Source organism: Argiope bruennichi, chromosome 10 (genome assembly GCF_947563725.1).
Source record: "Argiope bruennichi chromosome 10, qqArgBrue1.1, whole genome shotgun sequence".
In the NCBI taxonomy this organism is placed as follows: Eukaryota; Metazoa; Arthropoda; class Arachnida; order Araneae; family Araneidae; genus Argiope; species Argiope bruennichi.
Window position 1 is genome coordinate 50,047,132 of NC_079160.1, and position 16,586 is coordinate 50,063,717.

The following is a 16,586-nucleotide window of genomic DNA, read 5'->3' on the forward strand; positions in this document are numbered from 1 at the left end:
AAGTTGAAAAATATATTAATAAATACCTTTTTTTTTTTTCACTTATCATACTCCTAAAGTTGCTGAAGGTTAAATGCATAATGAAGGTTAAATATCCGATGAAAGATAACAGAATTCAACTGAAAGTTTCTTAATTGATTCTCAATTAAACCATTAATATAACAATATCATTCAGTTCATATAAAAGCTAGATATTCTAATAAATTCCTTTATTTGATGTCGTTTAAATTTTGTCAATCATTTAAGCAAACGTAAACATGAAACAAAACTGATGAAAGCTGAAACTTATATGTCACGTGCAAAATGTTTCGGTTTCGTTTCCGTTGATAATAGTGCCTGTGTTTAAATAGAAAGGGTATTCTCCCTTTCGTAATCGGCAGAGATATTGTAAAGTCTGTGCCGCCATCATTAGTTGGGTTCAATTTAATGTCGTAAGTACATTTTATTTATTACAGATAAACGATCGAAATAGTTTGTTTTCTGGAGTTTTAATAGTTCTTTTAAATTGCTCTAATACTGTCGAATGCATTGGAAATAACTAGGAATTTCAAGGTGATCTGTTTCTTGTTAACTAATTATTTCAAAATACTATTTTGCATTTCAATGTTCAATTTTTTTTTTTTTTTTTTTTTTTTTCAGAAAATTACTCAAACAAATTCAAGTATAAAATTCTGTGCAGAATTTTTAAAAAAAATAATAATAAGTTATTGCATCTTCCAAATATTTGAATAATGTTCTAAATTTTTTGAAAAAAAAATCCTTAGTGTTTAATATGAAATTCTCTAATTATATGAAACTCATGATGCTTATCAACCTTTTTTAATGTAAACCAATATATATATATAATCAAATTAAACTGATACCTTACTATTCAGAGATGTCTGACAGAAGTTTATAAATATTCATAAACTGTTATATATATATATATATATATATATATATATATATATATATATATATATATATATATATATAAATTTTTCAAAAATTTATTTTATAGGAAGAATATATTTCATTAATTGTAAAGAGTAAAAAAATTGTAACAAAATGAATTGTAGGATTTAAAAAATTATCTTTAGTGGAATTTTCTCCTTAAATACATTATGAAATTGGTAATTAACAACCAGATCTACATGATACTTTTAACCTCAAAAAATGTAATCCTCAATTGATCAATTAAATATTATTATTATTGATGTACATATTGTTGATAGGTTTTACTGCATAATTACATGCAGGCAATATAAAACATTTCAGACAAGTAATAACATTTCTATATTTCACTTTAGGGAAAAGTTCTAAGTAGGTAATCAATTTTAAAATTTTACAGATTGTTTAAAAATTCATTAAATTTCATTGTTTATCATTATTTTTAATTTATTCTCAATGGGAAATATTCTGATAAAGATCTATAAAAGTATACAAAAGTTATGCGAGCTTCCTTTTCCAAAGTATCCAATTTGGAGTGTAAGGAAAAAGCCCTCAACAAAAATGGTTAAGAACCCACCAAAGTTCATTAGATTTTGTTGTATAGCATCACCCAATTTGACCAGCTGGAATCTATAAATCTGTGTTTTTTTTTAATTAAAAAGCCTTTTTGCAATATCACTGAATTTTTTTTTCTTCGAATGAACATTATAGCCTTTTTACTGTCATTTCATATTATATTATCTTTTATGTTCTTGTCTTTACTGCATATATGTCCCTAGTATAAGAAGCAAGAACTTGTATTATTCATGACCCAAAAATGTCTTTAGTTTAGTTTTTTTTTTAATTATCTGATGTAGATAATATGTTTATTTTACTCATTTTATATTATTAAAACAAAATTTCCTTTTGGTGGTTTGGAATCATGAAAATATTCTCATGGTTTTTATAGAATTGTGTGTATGTACATCATATTTAAATTGATAATGTGGTAAAAGTTATAAATAACTTTTAATAAAGAGTTATGGAGGTCATAATCCCTCCCAAACCTTAAACATTATTTTGAAGTTACGAAGAAATGCTGCTGTAAACTTGATTGTATTTGTGTAATTGATCAGGTTATATATTATTATTTGATAAAGAAAACTTTTGATCAGAGAAGTTTAAATAAAAGAATTAAATACAGTGTTTATTTTTATAATTCTTTTTTCTATATCTTTTCGTGTCTTTTTTTAAAAATAAAAATAAATAAACAAACTTCATTATTGAACAGTCAATTCATTGTTGGAGACTTTTATATAATGTCATTGTTATGAACACTAGGTATAATACATTCTGTACAGTATAAATGATGTATGTATAGATGAGCACTCTAAGTTTCTTTTTCAAAACTCATCCTATCCTTTTTCTCTCATACAATCTATTTGGAGGCAGAATTGCCAATTTTTGTAATTGTGTAATTTAGTGATATTTTAGCAATAACTGTGTTATTTAGAACATTAGAACCCTTGAAACATTTACCTTGATTTAAAAAAGAATACTGAGACAATATAAGATCCTCTTCATACTTAAAAAAATGCAACAGAAAGAAAAAAAATAAAGTTAAAGCTGAATCTGTCTTCAATTCACTCTATTATGTACATGGGCTCTATTAAAAACTGAAAAGTTGAAGGCTGATTTATTTCTGCTTATGGCCTCACAAACAAACCATCCTTCTGAATCTTGTGAAGAATATTTTAAAAGATCTGTTTGTATACCATTCCTGGATCATGTTTGTAAAGACCTATAAGAGAGATTTTCTTTAGAGGTTATGAATCAGGTACAGCTTTGTGTCATCCTGCCTAAACCAGACATAATTACAGAACAGGAAGCTGCTGTGATGGAAATAGTAAATACCAAACAAGACCTCAACAAATATTGTGCCACTTCTATAGTACAAGAGTTTCATTTTGGGCTCAAAAATGAAAGTGAATCATTATTAACAAAGAACAATTTTCATAATCAGTTTTGAAAACCTTGGAAAATTATTTCATTGGTATGTATCCTATGATTTATGAAATTCTGGATATTCTTGCTACTCTTCCAATCAGTGTAGCAGCCATGGAACACAGTTTTTCTACCCTCCGTTGTCTGAATAATTTGCTTTGAGGTACCGATGAACAAACTCACCAGACTTCTTTTCATTTTTGCCCATTGAAATATTTTACTGAATCTAAAAATCACTATTATTGGATTCACTAAAATTCAGAGGCACTAAGATTTTGTATTGTAAACCAGAACAGATTTATACTTTTATTAATACTATCAAGAGTTCTTTTAGATTAATAACATATCCATACAACTTTGTTAAACATCAGTAATTGTTTATTATTATAATTATTTTAAACAGTTTTATATTCCAAATATAAATAAGGACCAGTTTATTGACATTTATTTTTTATCTGTTTGTTTATTTAGCATCTTAATCAACATTTCCTAGGATTGTTTCAAAAATGCATTATATTCAATTTAAGTAATGATAGTAAGTTCTTAAACTTTTTTTAAACATTTTCTCATCAAATTCTGTAAGTAATTTTTCCTTTTATTTCCTTTAGAATTAAAGTTTGAAAATATCAGCACTAATTTTGCATTTAAATTAACAACATACTTTTATCTAAACAACTTAATCTCAACAGATTTGATGTTTTTAATTGATCTCTTTACCTCTCCAAAAAATTTCTTTACCCAAGTCTATATTCTTCAGATTGAGGTAGTACTATTAATTCTTTCTTTTCTGTAATACGAGATGAATGCATAAATTGATTTGATATTTTTATTTTTTTATTTGTAAGCTAGTTATAAGTAAAAATTATGACAATGTGGGACATTTAATTGAAGTTTAAGGCATTGTCTCAATATAGGACAAAGAGTGAAAAACTAGAATTATCCCAAGCAATCTGAGATGTTTGGTCCCATTGGTTTTGTTGAAGTTCATATCAGCTCAATAAAGCAGCATGCATTTTATTTATGAAAATATTGTCAAAAGTAGTTAAAGATGTTTTCCAATTGTAAATCTTTGATAAATATTTTATAATAAATTGTTATACAGGAGTTACATTTGCCTATTGAAATTTAAAATTCTCTATTTATTTAATCATACTTTATTTGTTTAGCTTTCTCTTTTTATCCATTGCATTCCTAATTTATTCTAAGCCTTTTTATCATCTAAATAATTTATAGCTATATTTTGAAGAATATATCTTGTAATTATCATTATGATTAAAATAATTTTTATATTTAAATAACAAGGTAATTATTTTTGTATAAAAATATTCTTTTCAGAACATTGATTGAAGATGGCTGATAGTTTGAAAGACTATAAGAAGAGTGATATTTCAGCTGAAACTATAAGAAAACTGGCAAGATTACGGAAAAAATTTATGTTAGGCTCTGATGTAGATAAAGATCTTGTTTTCGATTTTCAATTTCTTATGAATGAAGAAACTGTATCTTATATCCAAAAACATGGCAAAGTAATGTTCTTAATTCGTGGTCCACCCAGTACAGGAAAAGCCACATTGAGTGAAATGATTATTGAGAAGTATCCTAAGGCTACATTTTGCTGTGCAGATCTTTACTTTAAGAATTCTTTTAACTCTCCTTCCCGAACTAAGGAGTCTCTTAGGCTTTCACATGAATTTTGTGCAAGTAGGTATGTATCAAAAACTATTTTTTTTTCTCTAAAACATTAATTTTTATTGAAAAAATTTATACTATTTACAGTTGAACTTTCTGTACAGACAATTTTCAGTAAATTTCAAATTGAAAGGAATATCATTCTAGAAAAAGTAGAATCTAAGATAGTGAGGTGTATTGATTTAATGTCTTATATTATGAGTATGAAATTGTTAACAATTTTATGTAAAACAGTATTTTATTAATACCATTCTAGATAAAATAATTTTTAGCACTGTTCTAGTGATAAAACCTATTTGTCTCATTTAATTTTTTTTTTTTTTTTTTTTTTTTTTTTACAATTCTTTGCTTGCATTTTTAATCAACTTATAAATCTTAATAAGTTCAATTACTTAAATTTTTACAATATTTAAAATGTTTTGCAGTAACGAAGATTTTATTTGTAATGCTTTAATTTTATGCAAACTCATTTAAATCATTTTCTCTAAGCTATTTGATTGGCATAAGATATGAATACTAAATTTTTCAAAAAATAGATTAAATATTATAAACTTTCAGCTAAAAATAAAAATTAAAAGATTCTTTTAAAATATCTGGTCAGACTTTAAGAAATATTACATCTTAAGTTCCAAACAGATTGTTTTAATTAAAAATTGATGAAAAAAAATAATTCGCTTTTTAAAAAAAATTGTTTTATACCATCTAAGATTTCAATTCTGAAAATGGATTTCCGTAATAATGTTCAATTATTTGTCAGTGGAAATCTTATAGAAAAATTATTCTTCAATATAATTCAATACTCATGTGTTAACTACATATCCATTAGTGATTTGAAGTTTAACTGTTTACAAGGATAGTCATTAGACTAATTATATTTTTAGAGATTTTTGTTGGCAATTAATCACTGGTTGTAATAAATATAATTCCCTTTTCTTTTTTTGTGATTAATTATTGTCATGTGGTTAATACACAAATACCTAAAATGTTATAATACTTGTGTAATTTTTTTTTTCTTTTGCAGAGCAGAAACTGCTTGCACAAACGATTCAAGATTAATAATTATTCAAAATACTCATATGCGGAAATGGGAAATGCAACATTATTTGAATTTGGCAGCTACTAACAATTATGTTGTAATAATGGCCATTACGCTGTATCGATTTGAAGTAACTCCAGAGGTAGATATTTATAGAATTTCTTGTGTGAAAGCTACTCTGTGATTAAATCTTCCTCCAGTTGAGCTAAATTAGCTTATATTTGGATGCTGATTACTATATTTTTACTACTTATTATGTTAATATCTCATTCATATTAATATTTGATATATTTGCCTGTATTAACTTCTTAATTTTATTAACTATCTGTTGATTCTTAAGTCAATACATCATGAGTGTGTTGAATTATCTCTCTTTTAAATATCTAAATTTATTATTATTGTGATTAACTCATTCGCAGGCATTATATTTTCATGCAAATAGTATCCCTATTTGCTCAAGGTACTAGATATATGCCATGTTCGATACTTTGAATGTAAAATATTAAACAATAATAATCATAACAATTTGGGCATTTTTTGTAAATTCTTTGTAATATTAGTTAAATCAATGCAACAATATATTCCTAAAGCAAAAAGGTTTCAGTTAAATGTAAATATATATTTATATAGTTAAATATATTTTTAAAAACAAATCATATTTAGGTTTAAAAAAAATTGTTTTTTTAGTTTAATGATCTATAGTTAACAATTTAAAAATAATTTGTTGAAGGAACCATGAATATCAATAGCAATTCAAGACAATTAATATTGATGGCAGAGTCATTGGTCATCGAGAGATAGAGCAACGAATAGTGAAGATATATGTGTGTGTCTTATGTGTATTGGCTTTATAGTTTGATCTAGAACTATTAAATTTAATACATATTTACTTTGGTAGGTGAAAATGTGCTCCTCGGTGCAATATTTTTTTAGTTTTAATTGTTTATAAATTAGTCAAAACTTTAAAAAATTTTCTACATAACATCTGAAAGTGTCACATCAAAAAAGGATTTATATGTCATCTTAAAATTCAAAAAATTCTTTTCATTGTACCAATTTAATTACTGTGTTGAAATTTAGCAAACTTTAAAAAATATTTTTTTGGTAACAGTGTAAAAAAATTTACACTGTTTTGATTGTTTCATTTAACTTTTAACTATGTGATTTTTTTCCATTCTTGAAAGCAAGGGAAGAAGAATTTTGTTTAATACATATGTACTTTATATAAGGCATAAAAAAACTGATGGGTTTAAAACATGCTTTTAATAAAATTTCTGAATATTGTAGCAATTATAGTGAATTTCCTTCTTCATAAATAAGCAGTTATAAAATTTTTGTTAAATTCACATATGTAAGTTCAGCTCTTATTTTTAGGCTTTTATATTATCACTCTTTTAGCTTGGTGTTTTATTTTCTTATAATAATATGCTATTTTCTTTTTATTGAATCAGATAAATTATTATTGAAATATATTTTGTAGTACTTATGAAATTTCAATGTTGAATTATTTTTCTATCTAATCTTATACATAAGTTTCATCATTTCTTATATAAAATTAAACTTCAAATTTTAGATGAAATGACAAAAAATTTGTGATATATACAGCACAATGGACATAACTATATCAAGTTAAATTAATTCACATAAAACGACTATTAAAATTTTAAGTCATGCAGCTAATATATATGCATATAAAGGAGAGAATTAATCATTAATGAAGAGTAAATAAAAACAACTTCCAATAGTTATTCATCAAATTTTAATTAAATGTCTGTAGTTGAAATTATTTTATTTACTTACTATTGACATTTTTTTTAAAATGAAAGAGTGTTGAATATTGAATGAAGATGTGTAAGATGTTAAAACTTGTTAGTCTCATACATCAGTGTTAAAAATTCTGTTTTATGTTAATAATGAAAATATCTAATGGTAAAAATATTAATAAATGATAACAGTATTGAAAATTACTTAGATATCTTTAATAAATGTACTAGAAAAATTTACAATATCCATTTGTTTGATTTGATTTTAGGCTCTTCTAGCTAATAATACTGATGGCCTCAATATTACTTACTTCCGGAAACGTTTACGTCAATGGGAGGATATTCCACCTGCATTAACAGGTTGGTTCTTGTGTCCAGAGGATGCTTCATATTTGCAAAGTCTTGCTTTGGAATCTCTTAAAGGATTAACCGCAGATGAAGAATTTTGTCATATCTTTGAATTGTATAGTTCTGGTAAGTTTTGAAAAAATCAACGATGGTTTTTGTACATTAACTACATATTATTTAAAAGTTAATTGGATAACATAAGATCATTAAATGAAAATGACCATGTCATACATAAATATAATAACTTCCCATTCTAAAAACAGCTACAATAACCATTTTAGCTTTCACTGGAGAAATGAATTTAACCCTTAACACTCCCCCTGGGATATACATATATATCAATAAAACCCACAGTTAATTTAAATCTATCTTGAAAGAATGAGTAAGTTCAAATTCGATGTTCTGCATTGATATTTATCAAGTAGCAATATAAATGAAATCGTCTTTTTAAGGAGGTTATAGAAATGCTTGTTTTACAATTCTTAAAATAGTATGCATTAAATTAATCACCATATTAATTTGTAAATTAAGCCTGTATTTTTTTTACAAATTGATTGTTTTATGTCAATATAAAATTATAATTTGTTTGACAACCAAAGCTGTATCTAATAAAAATACGCATTAGTCCCCTCTCCTCAATTTTTTTAAATGTATTTTGAAATTTCAGTTATGAATTGGATCATAGAAATCCCAGTTTTATCATAATTTTCATAAATGTTGGCATACCTGTCTGATGATATTAATAATATACACTATCTATAAATAAGTAATTGGACTCCTGTGATAAAAGAGGTAGAACAATTATGAAGCAATTACAGCCTTAACATTCTGGGGTATACTTTCCACAAGTGTCTGGATGATGGACAATGGTAATTTCTTTCACTGAGCTTGGAGAAGACATTTAAGTTATTTCACTGATTTTTGGACAGTTGCTGCACCTCTTAATTCTATGATCCAACACGTTCCAGAGGTTTTCTATAGAATTCAAGTCTGTACTCTGGACAAACCAGTCCAGTCGGTTCACACCATTATCATCATACCCATCCATTTTGGGCTTCGTAACATGACAATTAGCTTTGTCATCTTGGAAATAACAATGATCCTACTCGTAAAATTGCCTCAGCGTAGGAAGCCCATTGTTTTCTAAATAATGAAGTAGGAGTCGGCATTCAGCTTACCATGAATTGGGATCAAAGTTCCCAGCCCATACCACAATTAACATCCCCAGACCATAATTCCGTCTCCGCCAAACTTTACTATTGGCACTATGCATTTTGGCAAAAGGCATTCTCCATGCTTATTCAAAACCCAGACTCTGCCATCCGAATAGTAGAGATTGAACCTTTATTCACCACTTCAGAGAACCATCTTCTACTCATTTGCATCCAATTTCGACTTGCCTTGCACCGCCTCAACCGAGTGGCATAGCTGGATTTTGTAATTGAAGGCTTATGAGCGGCAGTACGACCATGGAAAATCAGCAAATGGGCTTTCTTGCTGATGGTATTTATAGAAACAACTGTCTTGGATACTTGTTGGAACTCCTGTAATATGTGGGCCATCTCTTTGGGGCAGTTTTTCGATTTTATTTAGATAGCACTCATCGGTCTCTGTATCTTAAATATTTCATGGGACTCCCAGGTCTAAGGCGCATTCTGACAATCAGCACTCACCTTCCACTTCTGTATCACAAGACCCACTATCGATTTTGGAATGTTTAACTCACTAGATATGTCCCTTAAAGATTGTCCATTTTCTGATATCCAACAGCTCTAAATTTCATGGTATCTTTCCTGCGACTAATTCCAATACTGTTTGATACACGGTATTTAAATACAGAAGGCATGATATAGATTAGGACCACAGTTATCCTGATTTGCATACTTATTGGTAGATAGTGTATAACTAAACCATCTAATACATTATAAGAAATTCAGTTGTACTATATATGGAATTTCCTATAATGTGAAAAGCTCTGTCTTAGATTACATCCAAGTCTGGGCTTTTTATACTTTTTTCTTGTACATTCCCTTTTTAGGTGGAAGAAACTTTTCAATTCCATCTTCATCAGAAAAATTTTGTCATTGTACCATTTCTGAGAAACAAATTAGGAAATAGAATATTAAAGTATATTAAAGTAAAAACAAATATTTGAAAAGTTTTGCTGAAATCCTTAATAAATGTAACCTTAACTAGACAGTTAACTAATTTTACTAACAAATGTTGGGATGCCAAAATAAAAAGGTATTTGTGATAAATTTTGCAATCCTAATATTTGGACTACTTCACAATTTAAAAAAAACCTAGTCTAACATGTTGGTAGATCCAGATTTTTAAAAATGTTCCTAGGTTTATTTATTTCTGAAATTTAACTGTTCTATCAAATCTAATTATAGTTTGTTTGCTTTTTATAGATAAAGTTGCGCATTATTACAAAGCCCGAAGACTTTTATTTTGCCTTGCAGCATATGCAACTGACAGTTATGAAATGAAAAACCACTACTTATCAGATATAGTAAGAGCATATTCATTTTCAAGTTGCAGTTAAATATAAATTTACTAATTTAAAATATCTTCTTTTGAGTTTAATAGTCAAATATTTAACTTTTTAATGATTTTTATAACTTTGCTCTATATATATATGTATATTAAGTGAAAAATTGTAGCATTTTTGTATATTATGTACTTGTTTTTAAAAAATGCTTTGTGGAAAAAGATTTGGTACTGGCAAAAAATTTCTTTTTTCCAGATAAAATTATTTTTAATAAATACTAAATTGAAAAGAAAAATTTTATGAAGCGACTGATCTTAGTTTTAATAGATACTCCATCAAAATTTTGACTTTTTGATAAAATATATTTTTTTCCTCTTGAATAAGGTAACATTTTTTTTTTTTTTTAATATCTAAAATAAAAGTTAAATGCATCATTTTTTTTTTTTTTTTTTGTATTAGTAAAAAAATTAAGTCAATAATTTGCAGATGAAGTATAGGGCAATATATTATTCACTTGAAAGATTGTTGTGATATGATAATTTACAATTGAAATGTTTGTTATTTGTTTAAGTTTATTATATTACTCATCTCATTAATATATGACTTTCAAGCAACAAATAGTGAAATTGGAATTATGACATTATTTCTTGAAAACATATACTTAATTTGAGAATTTCCTGGTTTAAAATTAATTTTTTTAAAATTTAGATTATAGCTTTTATAGAATTTATTAAGAAAATATCATAATCATAGATAAATAGTTATGTGTTCAAAAAACAGAATATTAGCGTATTTTATTAATTTTTAATTGAAATGCTTGAAACAAAACAGTTTCTAAATTGATTGCATGAACAGTTTTTAAATTAATTACATTGGTCATTAACTAATTCAAATGTTTTTAACAAGATTCCAGTAATTATTCAAATTAACATAATATTAAAATATTGTATATAATTGGATTGCATTTATTATGATACAATAAAAATTAATTAAAAAAAATAACCTTATTTTAAATTACATAAGATGTATAACTTGTAATGTTTATTTCGATTTTTTTTTTTTTTAATTCCCACATTTGATTGTTTATTAAAAGTACTTACTGCTTATTGTGTATTACAGATTGTTCAAACTGTTGAAATTCGATCATTTTTAGTTTAAATGTTGTTATTGCTTTCTCTTTGCAGACTAATTTTTGGACTTAATAATCTTTATTTTGTGTATATGTTTATGTCATTAAAAAAAGGATGAGTAAAGAACAAAATGAATTTTTTACTAAAAGTGATATACAGACATTATTAATTTTGTTTCCTACTCACTTTTTTTTTTAATGGAATGGCCCTCTTATTTGCCTAATCTTGACATTGATGCAAAATTAGAGTTCTTTTCCATAAGTCTGGTATTTCCACATACACCCTCACACCCGAAGAGATTAATCTAAAACAAATATCTTCTGCTTCTGAACATGAAACCTTACAGAAAACAACATCAATCAATTTAAGCCTTACTTTTTTAGAGTACTCCATATATAATATTATTCCAATAACCTTTATAATTTTCTACTTGCAGGTACAATATTTATATGGCAAATGCTTCACAATTACAGTCTTAGGCTATCACATCACACCTTCTGCAATGAATGCAGTTGTGTATGTAGATGACAAAATGGAGCTTCTTATGTTTGAGGGTTCTCACAATTATGTGAAAAATTATGAATTCAGTGATTACATGAACAGATTAGGAATCAATGATAACTTATCTGAACATGGAAAAACCTACAAGTTCAAAAATAGCCCTCAGTCACTAAAGAGTGCAACAGCTGCTCTAGAAGAATGGGAAGAGGGAGAAGTATTTTTTGCTAAGCAGTGTAGTTTCATTCATTTGGCCCAAAAGGATGAAGATGTTTTTGATGCTGGACAACTCAGAAACGAATTCAAGAAGTCCATATTATTTGCCGCTGATGTTGATGATAAATTTACAAGTGATTGTTTTAATACATTGAATAATGGAACTACAGTTTGTAGGGTAAAAGACAATGAATGGCTAATTAAAGCACCAAAGAAAATCAGCTTTAAGGCACTATTTACTGGACTGTACACTTAGAATGAATTCAGGCCTTTTTAATAATCCATAAGTGCCTAATTTTAGCCGTATTTTGATATACCATTTAAAAGATATGATACTTTTCTGTTAACATGACAGAAGGATGAATTTGGTATGTGCCAAATATATCAAATATTGCAACTTTATTGGGTAAAACACACCAAGCCCATTGTAGACATACTTCAAACCTTTTTGAGTATTTAGTTCTCATTTTGATTCAGGCATTACATCAAAAAATTTTCTTGTTTTTAGAGTGAAAAGCATCTCATTTACTTCAGGAAATGCAATTTTATCCTTTCTTTTAATGGTATTTACTGAAAAAAAAACTTTTATATTATGTTTTTAGTTTGATAAATAATATAACAATGTGATGTTTAAGTTTTTGACAATTTTTACTATTGCGATATCTTTTATAATTTTTATATATTTAATATTATATACTCTTTACCAAAGTTGTATTTTATGCATATTTGTTAATATTCATGTAAGCAATTCCTTGACTGGAAAAAAAATAAACTTGCATACATTTAGCAAGACTGCCTTGATTACTTATTCCATGAAATATGGATTACAAGATAATATTTTTATGTTGATTCTAACTTAACATATTGGATTTATATATGTCGTCTTTCTAAATTCTCTTTCAGCTCATTGATTTTTTAAAATTTTGTATTTACAGATGTCTGATAGTGGCAAATGATAACAAAAATCTTGGAGAATTTAATATTCTAAACTAGAACCTTTTGATAATAATTAATATGCCATTTTCAACATAATTAAAAAAAATACTAATCCTCTTTTTTTTTTTTTTTTTTGCAATGAATAATATTTTGTTTCTTCTTCACTTATAAAATTGAAAGATAATTTTATTAAAAAAGTTTTATAATTACAAAAAGTTATTTATATCATGAAATGAAGTTTCTATTGGCAGTTATATCCAAGAGGGTCCATGTTTTTGTCTAATAAGGCAAATGATGAATCAGTAGAAACTCTGAGCATTTGCTTGATATCTTCTTGGGTAAAAACCTGAGAAGACAAAAAATATTTTTCAAATACAATCTGAAATAACTAACACACATTAAAAGCAAATCAAAATGATAATCTTTTTATGAATCAGCATGATCATTTAAATTAATTCATATCAATTAATTTGGAAATATGGAATAATAATAGCAATGTTTCTCTTGAACATTATTCTTACTGGATTTTTTTTTTTTTTTTTTACCCTCTTTAAAAAATATTTTTTCTATGCATGTACAACAAAATGTTTTATTTAAGTTTTTAGCATTTATGATTCTTTATTTGAATAGATGTTTTTCATAACTCTGAATTTAATCCATCAATTTGCTGTGATACTGTGAATTGGAAGAAAAAAAATTAATGGATACTTATTAATGCAGTTTTTAAAAAATTCTGCAAAAAAATTATTGAACCAGCAATTTTAGTTTAGAAACAATTAAGCATCCGAGAAAAGAGGAAAATTAGAAATATTTGAAATCTCAAAATTATTACCCTCAGTTTTAGAATCTCTGGCCTACAATAAAACAAATATCAAACAATCAGCATATAAAATGTTGTATTTATTGTTGAATGCATAATTTTTTTTTTTTTTAAACTTGGAGATGTTTTGAATGGGGGTTTGTAAGCTTACCTTGTATAGTTGATATCTTTCAGATGCAATAATATCCACCAGTTGAATGGTTTCTTTGTACTTTTCTTCTGATAAGAGAAGTTCTTGAAGTAACCTAACTACATGAGGAAGGCAAAGTTTTCGAAGATGTGATAGCTGAAGTTGGCGATTTTCATCAGGTGTTCCATCCTTTCAAAAATAATTAAATATGAATTATTAATATTACAATATTTTTATTTTAAAAAACTTTTGAGCATTTATAAATTCTATAATAAACTCGAAAGAAAAGCAGAGAAATTGATAAACCCTTTTTTCAACATCCATTTCACTTTAATTCTTAAATTTGCACCAAGTACATTAAAGATATCATAATTTATTGATAAACACATTTCAATTCACACAACAATACTGAATTTAATGTATTGTTATTAAAATCATTCTGTGGATGTTGGTAAATGTAATCTTAAAAGTTAGATCATGGAAAACAAGGTTTAAATTGTTAAAAACATGATGCATAAGATCAGAGCTAAAATCTACTCACAGATCAGTACAGCAAAATACAGTGGTTTATAATCTATTTCAAATATCTGCAATTTAATTTTACTATTGTTAACTTCTATTAATAGTTCAATATTTTCTAATATTGGAAATGTCAATGGATTTTAAATAAATTTTGTAACAAAAACTATAATCTATAAAATTACAATGAATAACAATTTTGGTTAATACTTTAATTGAGAGAATTGTAGATTTGATACTAAATTTCCCTTTATATGCAAAGTAGTTTTATTTACCAAATTTGAATAGAGCTATAAAAATATGAATCAAGATATTGTAACTTCATTACATAAAATTTGAAATATTAGTTTCACAAAACAGCATCCCCTAATATATTTATAGGTTATTTTCCTATAATTCCTTTAAAAAATTATTATGACATTTTAATATTTTAAAATTTGACAAAATGATCACAGGTGAATTTTTATTAATATTATTTAAAAAGAATTTCAGCAATTAAAGTATGATTTGCAAATTAAATATTTTTTTAATATCAGATATAATGCGTTCTAAATACCTAATAATTTTAAAAGCCATAGTAGCATGAAATGATATTTGCAAAAGTAAAACATTTTTAAACTATTAACAACATAACATTTTTTAAATTCATAAAATAAATCTATTATAAAGATGTGTAAATTTTTAAAATTAATCAAATACAGATTTTCAACAATTATATTGGTATAATTCTTTAGTAATATGTAAAAGAGTACATTGAATATTTATTTTAAACTAATTAGATCCATTTAACACAAGACTTGATATTTTCATAATATTGCTGTATCTATTTAAAACAAAAATGTGATGATGTTTCACCTCATTTATTATAATTCAATAACTGCATATTAATAGCATATGGTGCACAGATACTTCTTTTTCATTTATATACCAAATATATTTTTGTTTCGCATATAATTTGAAAGATAACTTACTGTTCTTTGATCGATCATCCAACCTCCATCAACAAATAACAGAACGTTATAAAGACAATCCAGGGCAGACTGAAACAATAATGTTTAATAGCATTTAGTGCTGAAATTATAATAAATGTTCCTCATGCATATATTTTCTTATATAATTAAATTCCTGACATTTTCCAGCTAATATTTCGTAATACTTTTGAATACCTTCATTGATATCAATTTCAATGCATTGATAATATATAGAATATTATATAATATAATACAAATAAATAATTGAACAATATTTAAAACAGCATTAGATATTTAATTTATTTGTACTTTTGCCTCCATTTAAAAAATTACAACTTTTTAAAAATTTTACACATTTATTTTCTTATTAAATTTAACTAATATAAAAAAAACCACAGTCATTCATTCACATATTTTTGCTATGATTTTTCATTAGTTCTGGATATAATTGCTGTTTTATCCACCAGATATGCATTAGAAATGGCAGCTATAGCTGCCATTTATTTGTCAAAGTTGTTTTACAGAAATCAGAGTTTTACTCTATATACTCTAGCTATAAGGAAATAATAAGGGCAGAACTTTTTATACTTTTTCCACTCACGAATCCTTTTTGACTGTCATAAATATTTAGTGATTTCAAATATATGCGCAAACTAGAAAATGTGGCATTAACTTTTTAATTTAATTGGTGTATTTATTTGTGCAATTATAATGTGATCCAATGTCATTTTTCAAATTCAAATGATTGAAATAATTTAAACAACTAATGTTTGAAGAATTTGACTGAAGCAATTGCTTCTAGTATTTTCATGACTCACAAATTCATGTTTGTGATCCTACTTGGTATCAAGTTTATATATGCATAATGTAGACACAAAGGATATAGTTTCAACCTGCATATCATCTATAGTTTAAGCACAATTGATATAACAAATTTAGTGAATATTGCCAATTTTAGTTAATGTGAAGCATTTAATGTGTGCCAAATATATCTGGCATTAACTTGCATGAAGCATGTAATTTAATGAATGTAATAACCAGTATTAGCAATGAAAGGTTTATAATTATCTCAAAAAGAAACAAATTTTCAACCACATCAATTACTTTAATTTTAGTGGGGGGG

The 16,586-nt window shown here is 25.9% G+C and overlaps 2 protein-coding genes across 4 annotated transcripts in view; one reads left to right on the forward strand and one right to left on the reverse strand.

Annotated features, from left to right (window-relative positions):
• The first annotated feature begins 114 nt into the window (after positions 1-114).
• On the forward strand, positions 115-12,762 carry LOC129987953 (2',3'-cyclic-nucleotide 3'-phosphodiesterase-like). 3 transcript variants are annotated; one of them, XM_056095973.1, is made up of 6 exons: positions 115-431; positions 4,249-4,618; positions 5,624-5,780; positions 7,671-7,875; positions 10,164-10,264; positions 11,810-12,761. In XM_056095973.1, exons 2-6 carry the CDS (start codon positions 4,263-4,265, stop codon positions 12,341-12,343), a joined length of 1,353 nt encoding a protein of 450 aa, XP_055951948.1. In that variant the 5' UTR covers positions 115-431; positions 4,249-4,262; the 3' UTR covers positions 12,344-12,761. The 3 variants fall into 3 exon arrangements, with proteins under 3 accessions (XP_055951948.1, XP_055951949.1, XP_055951950.1); XM_056095974.1 differs by lacking the exon at positions 115-431 and adding an exon at positions 436-552 and having other exon boundaries at positions 11,810-12,762; XM_056095975.1 differs by lacking the exon at positions 115-431 and adding an exon at positions 2,432-2,962 and having other exon boundaries at positions 11,810-12,762.
• A 450-nt stretch (positions 12,763-13,212) lies between these two features.
• The window catches only part of LOC129987950 (nuclear pore complex protein Nup107-like), a 38,727-nt gene continuing 35,353 nt past the window's right edge, over positions 13,213-16,586 (reverse strand). The window contains exons 24-26 of the mRNA XM_056095970.1: positions 15,464-15,532; positions 13,995-14,162; positions 13,213-13,369 (exon numbers count right to left, since the gene is read on the reverse strand). Coding sequence (XP_055951945.1) covers positions 13,265-13,369; positions 13,995-14,162; positions 15,464-15,532 — 342 coding nt within the window. The 3' untranslated portion in view covers positions 13,213-13,264. The remainder of the gene's footprint in view (positions 13,370-13,994; positions 14,163-15,463; positions 15,533-16,586) is intronic.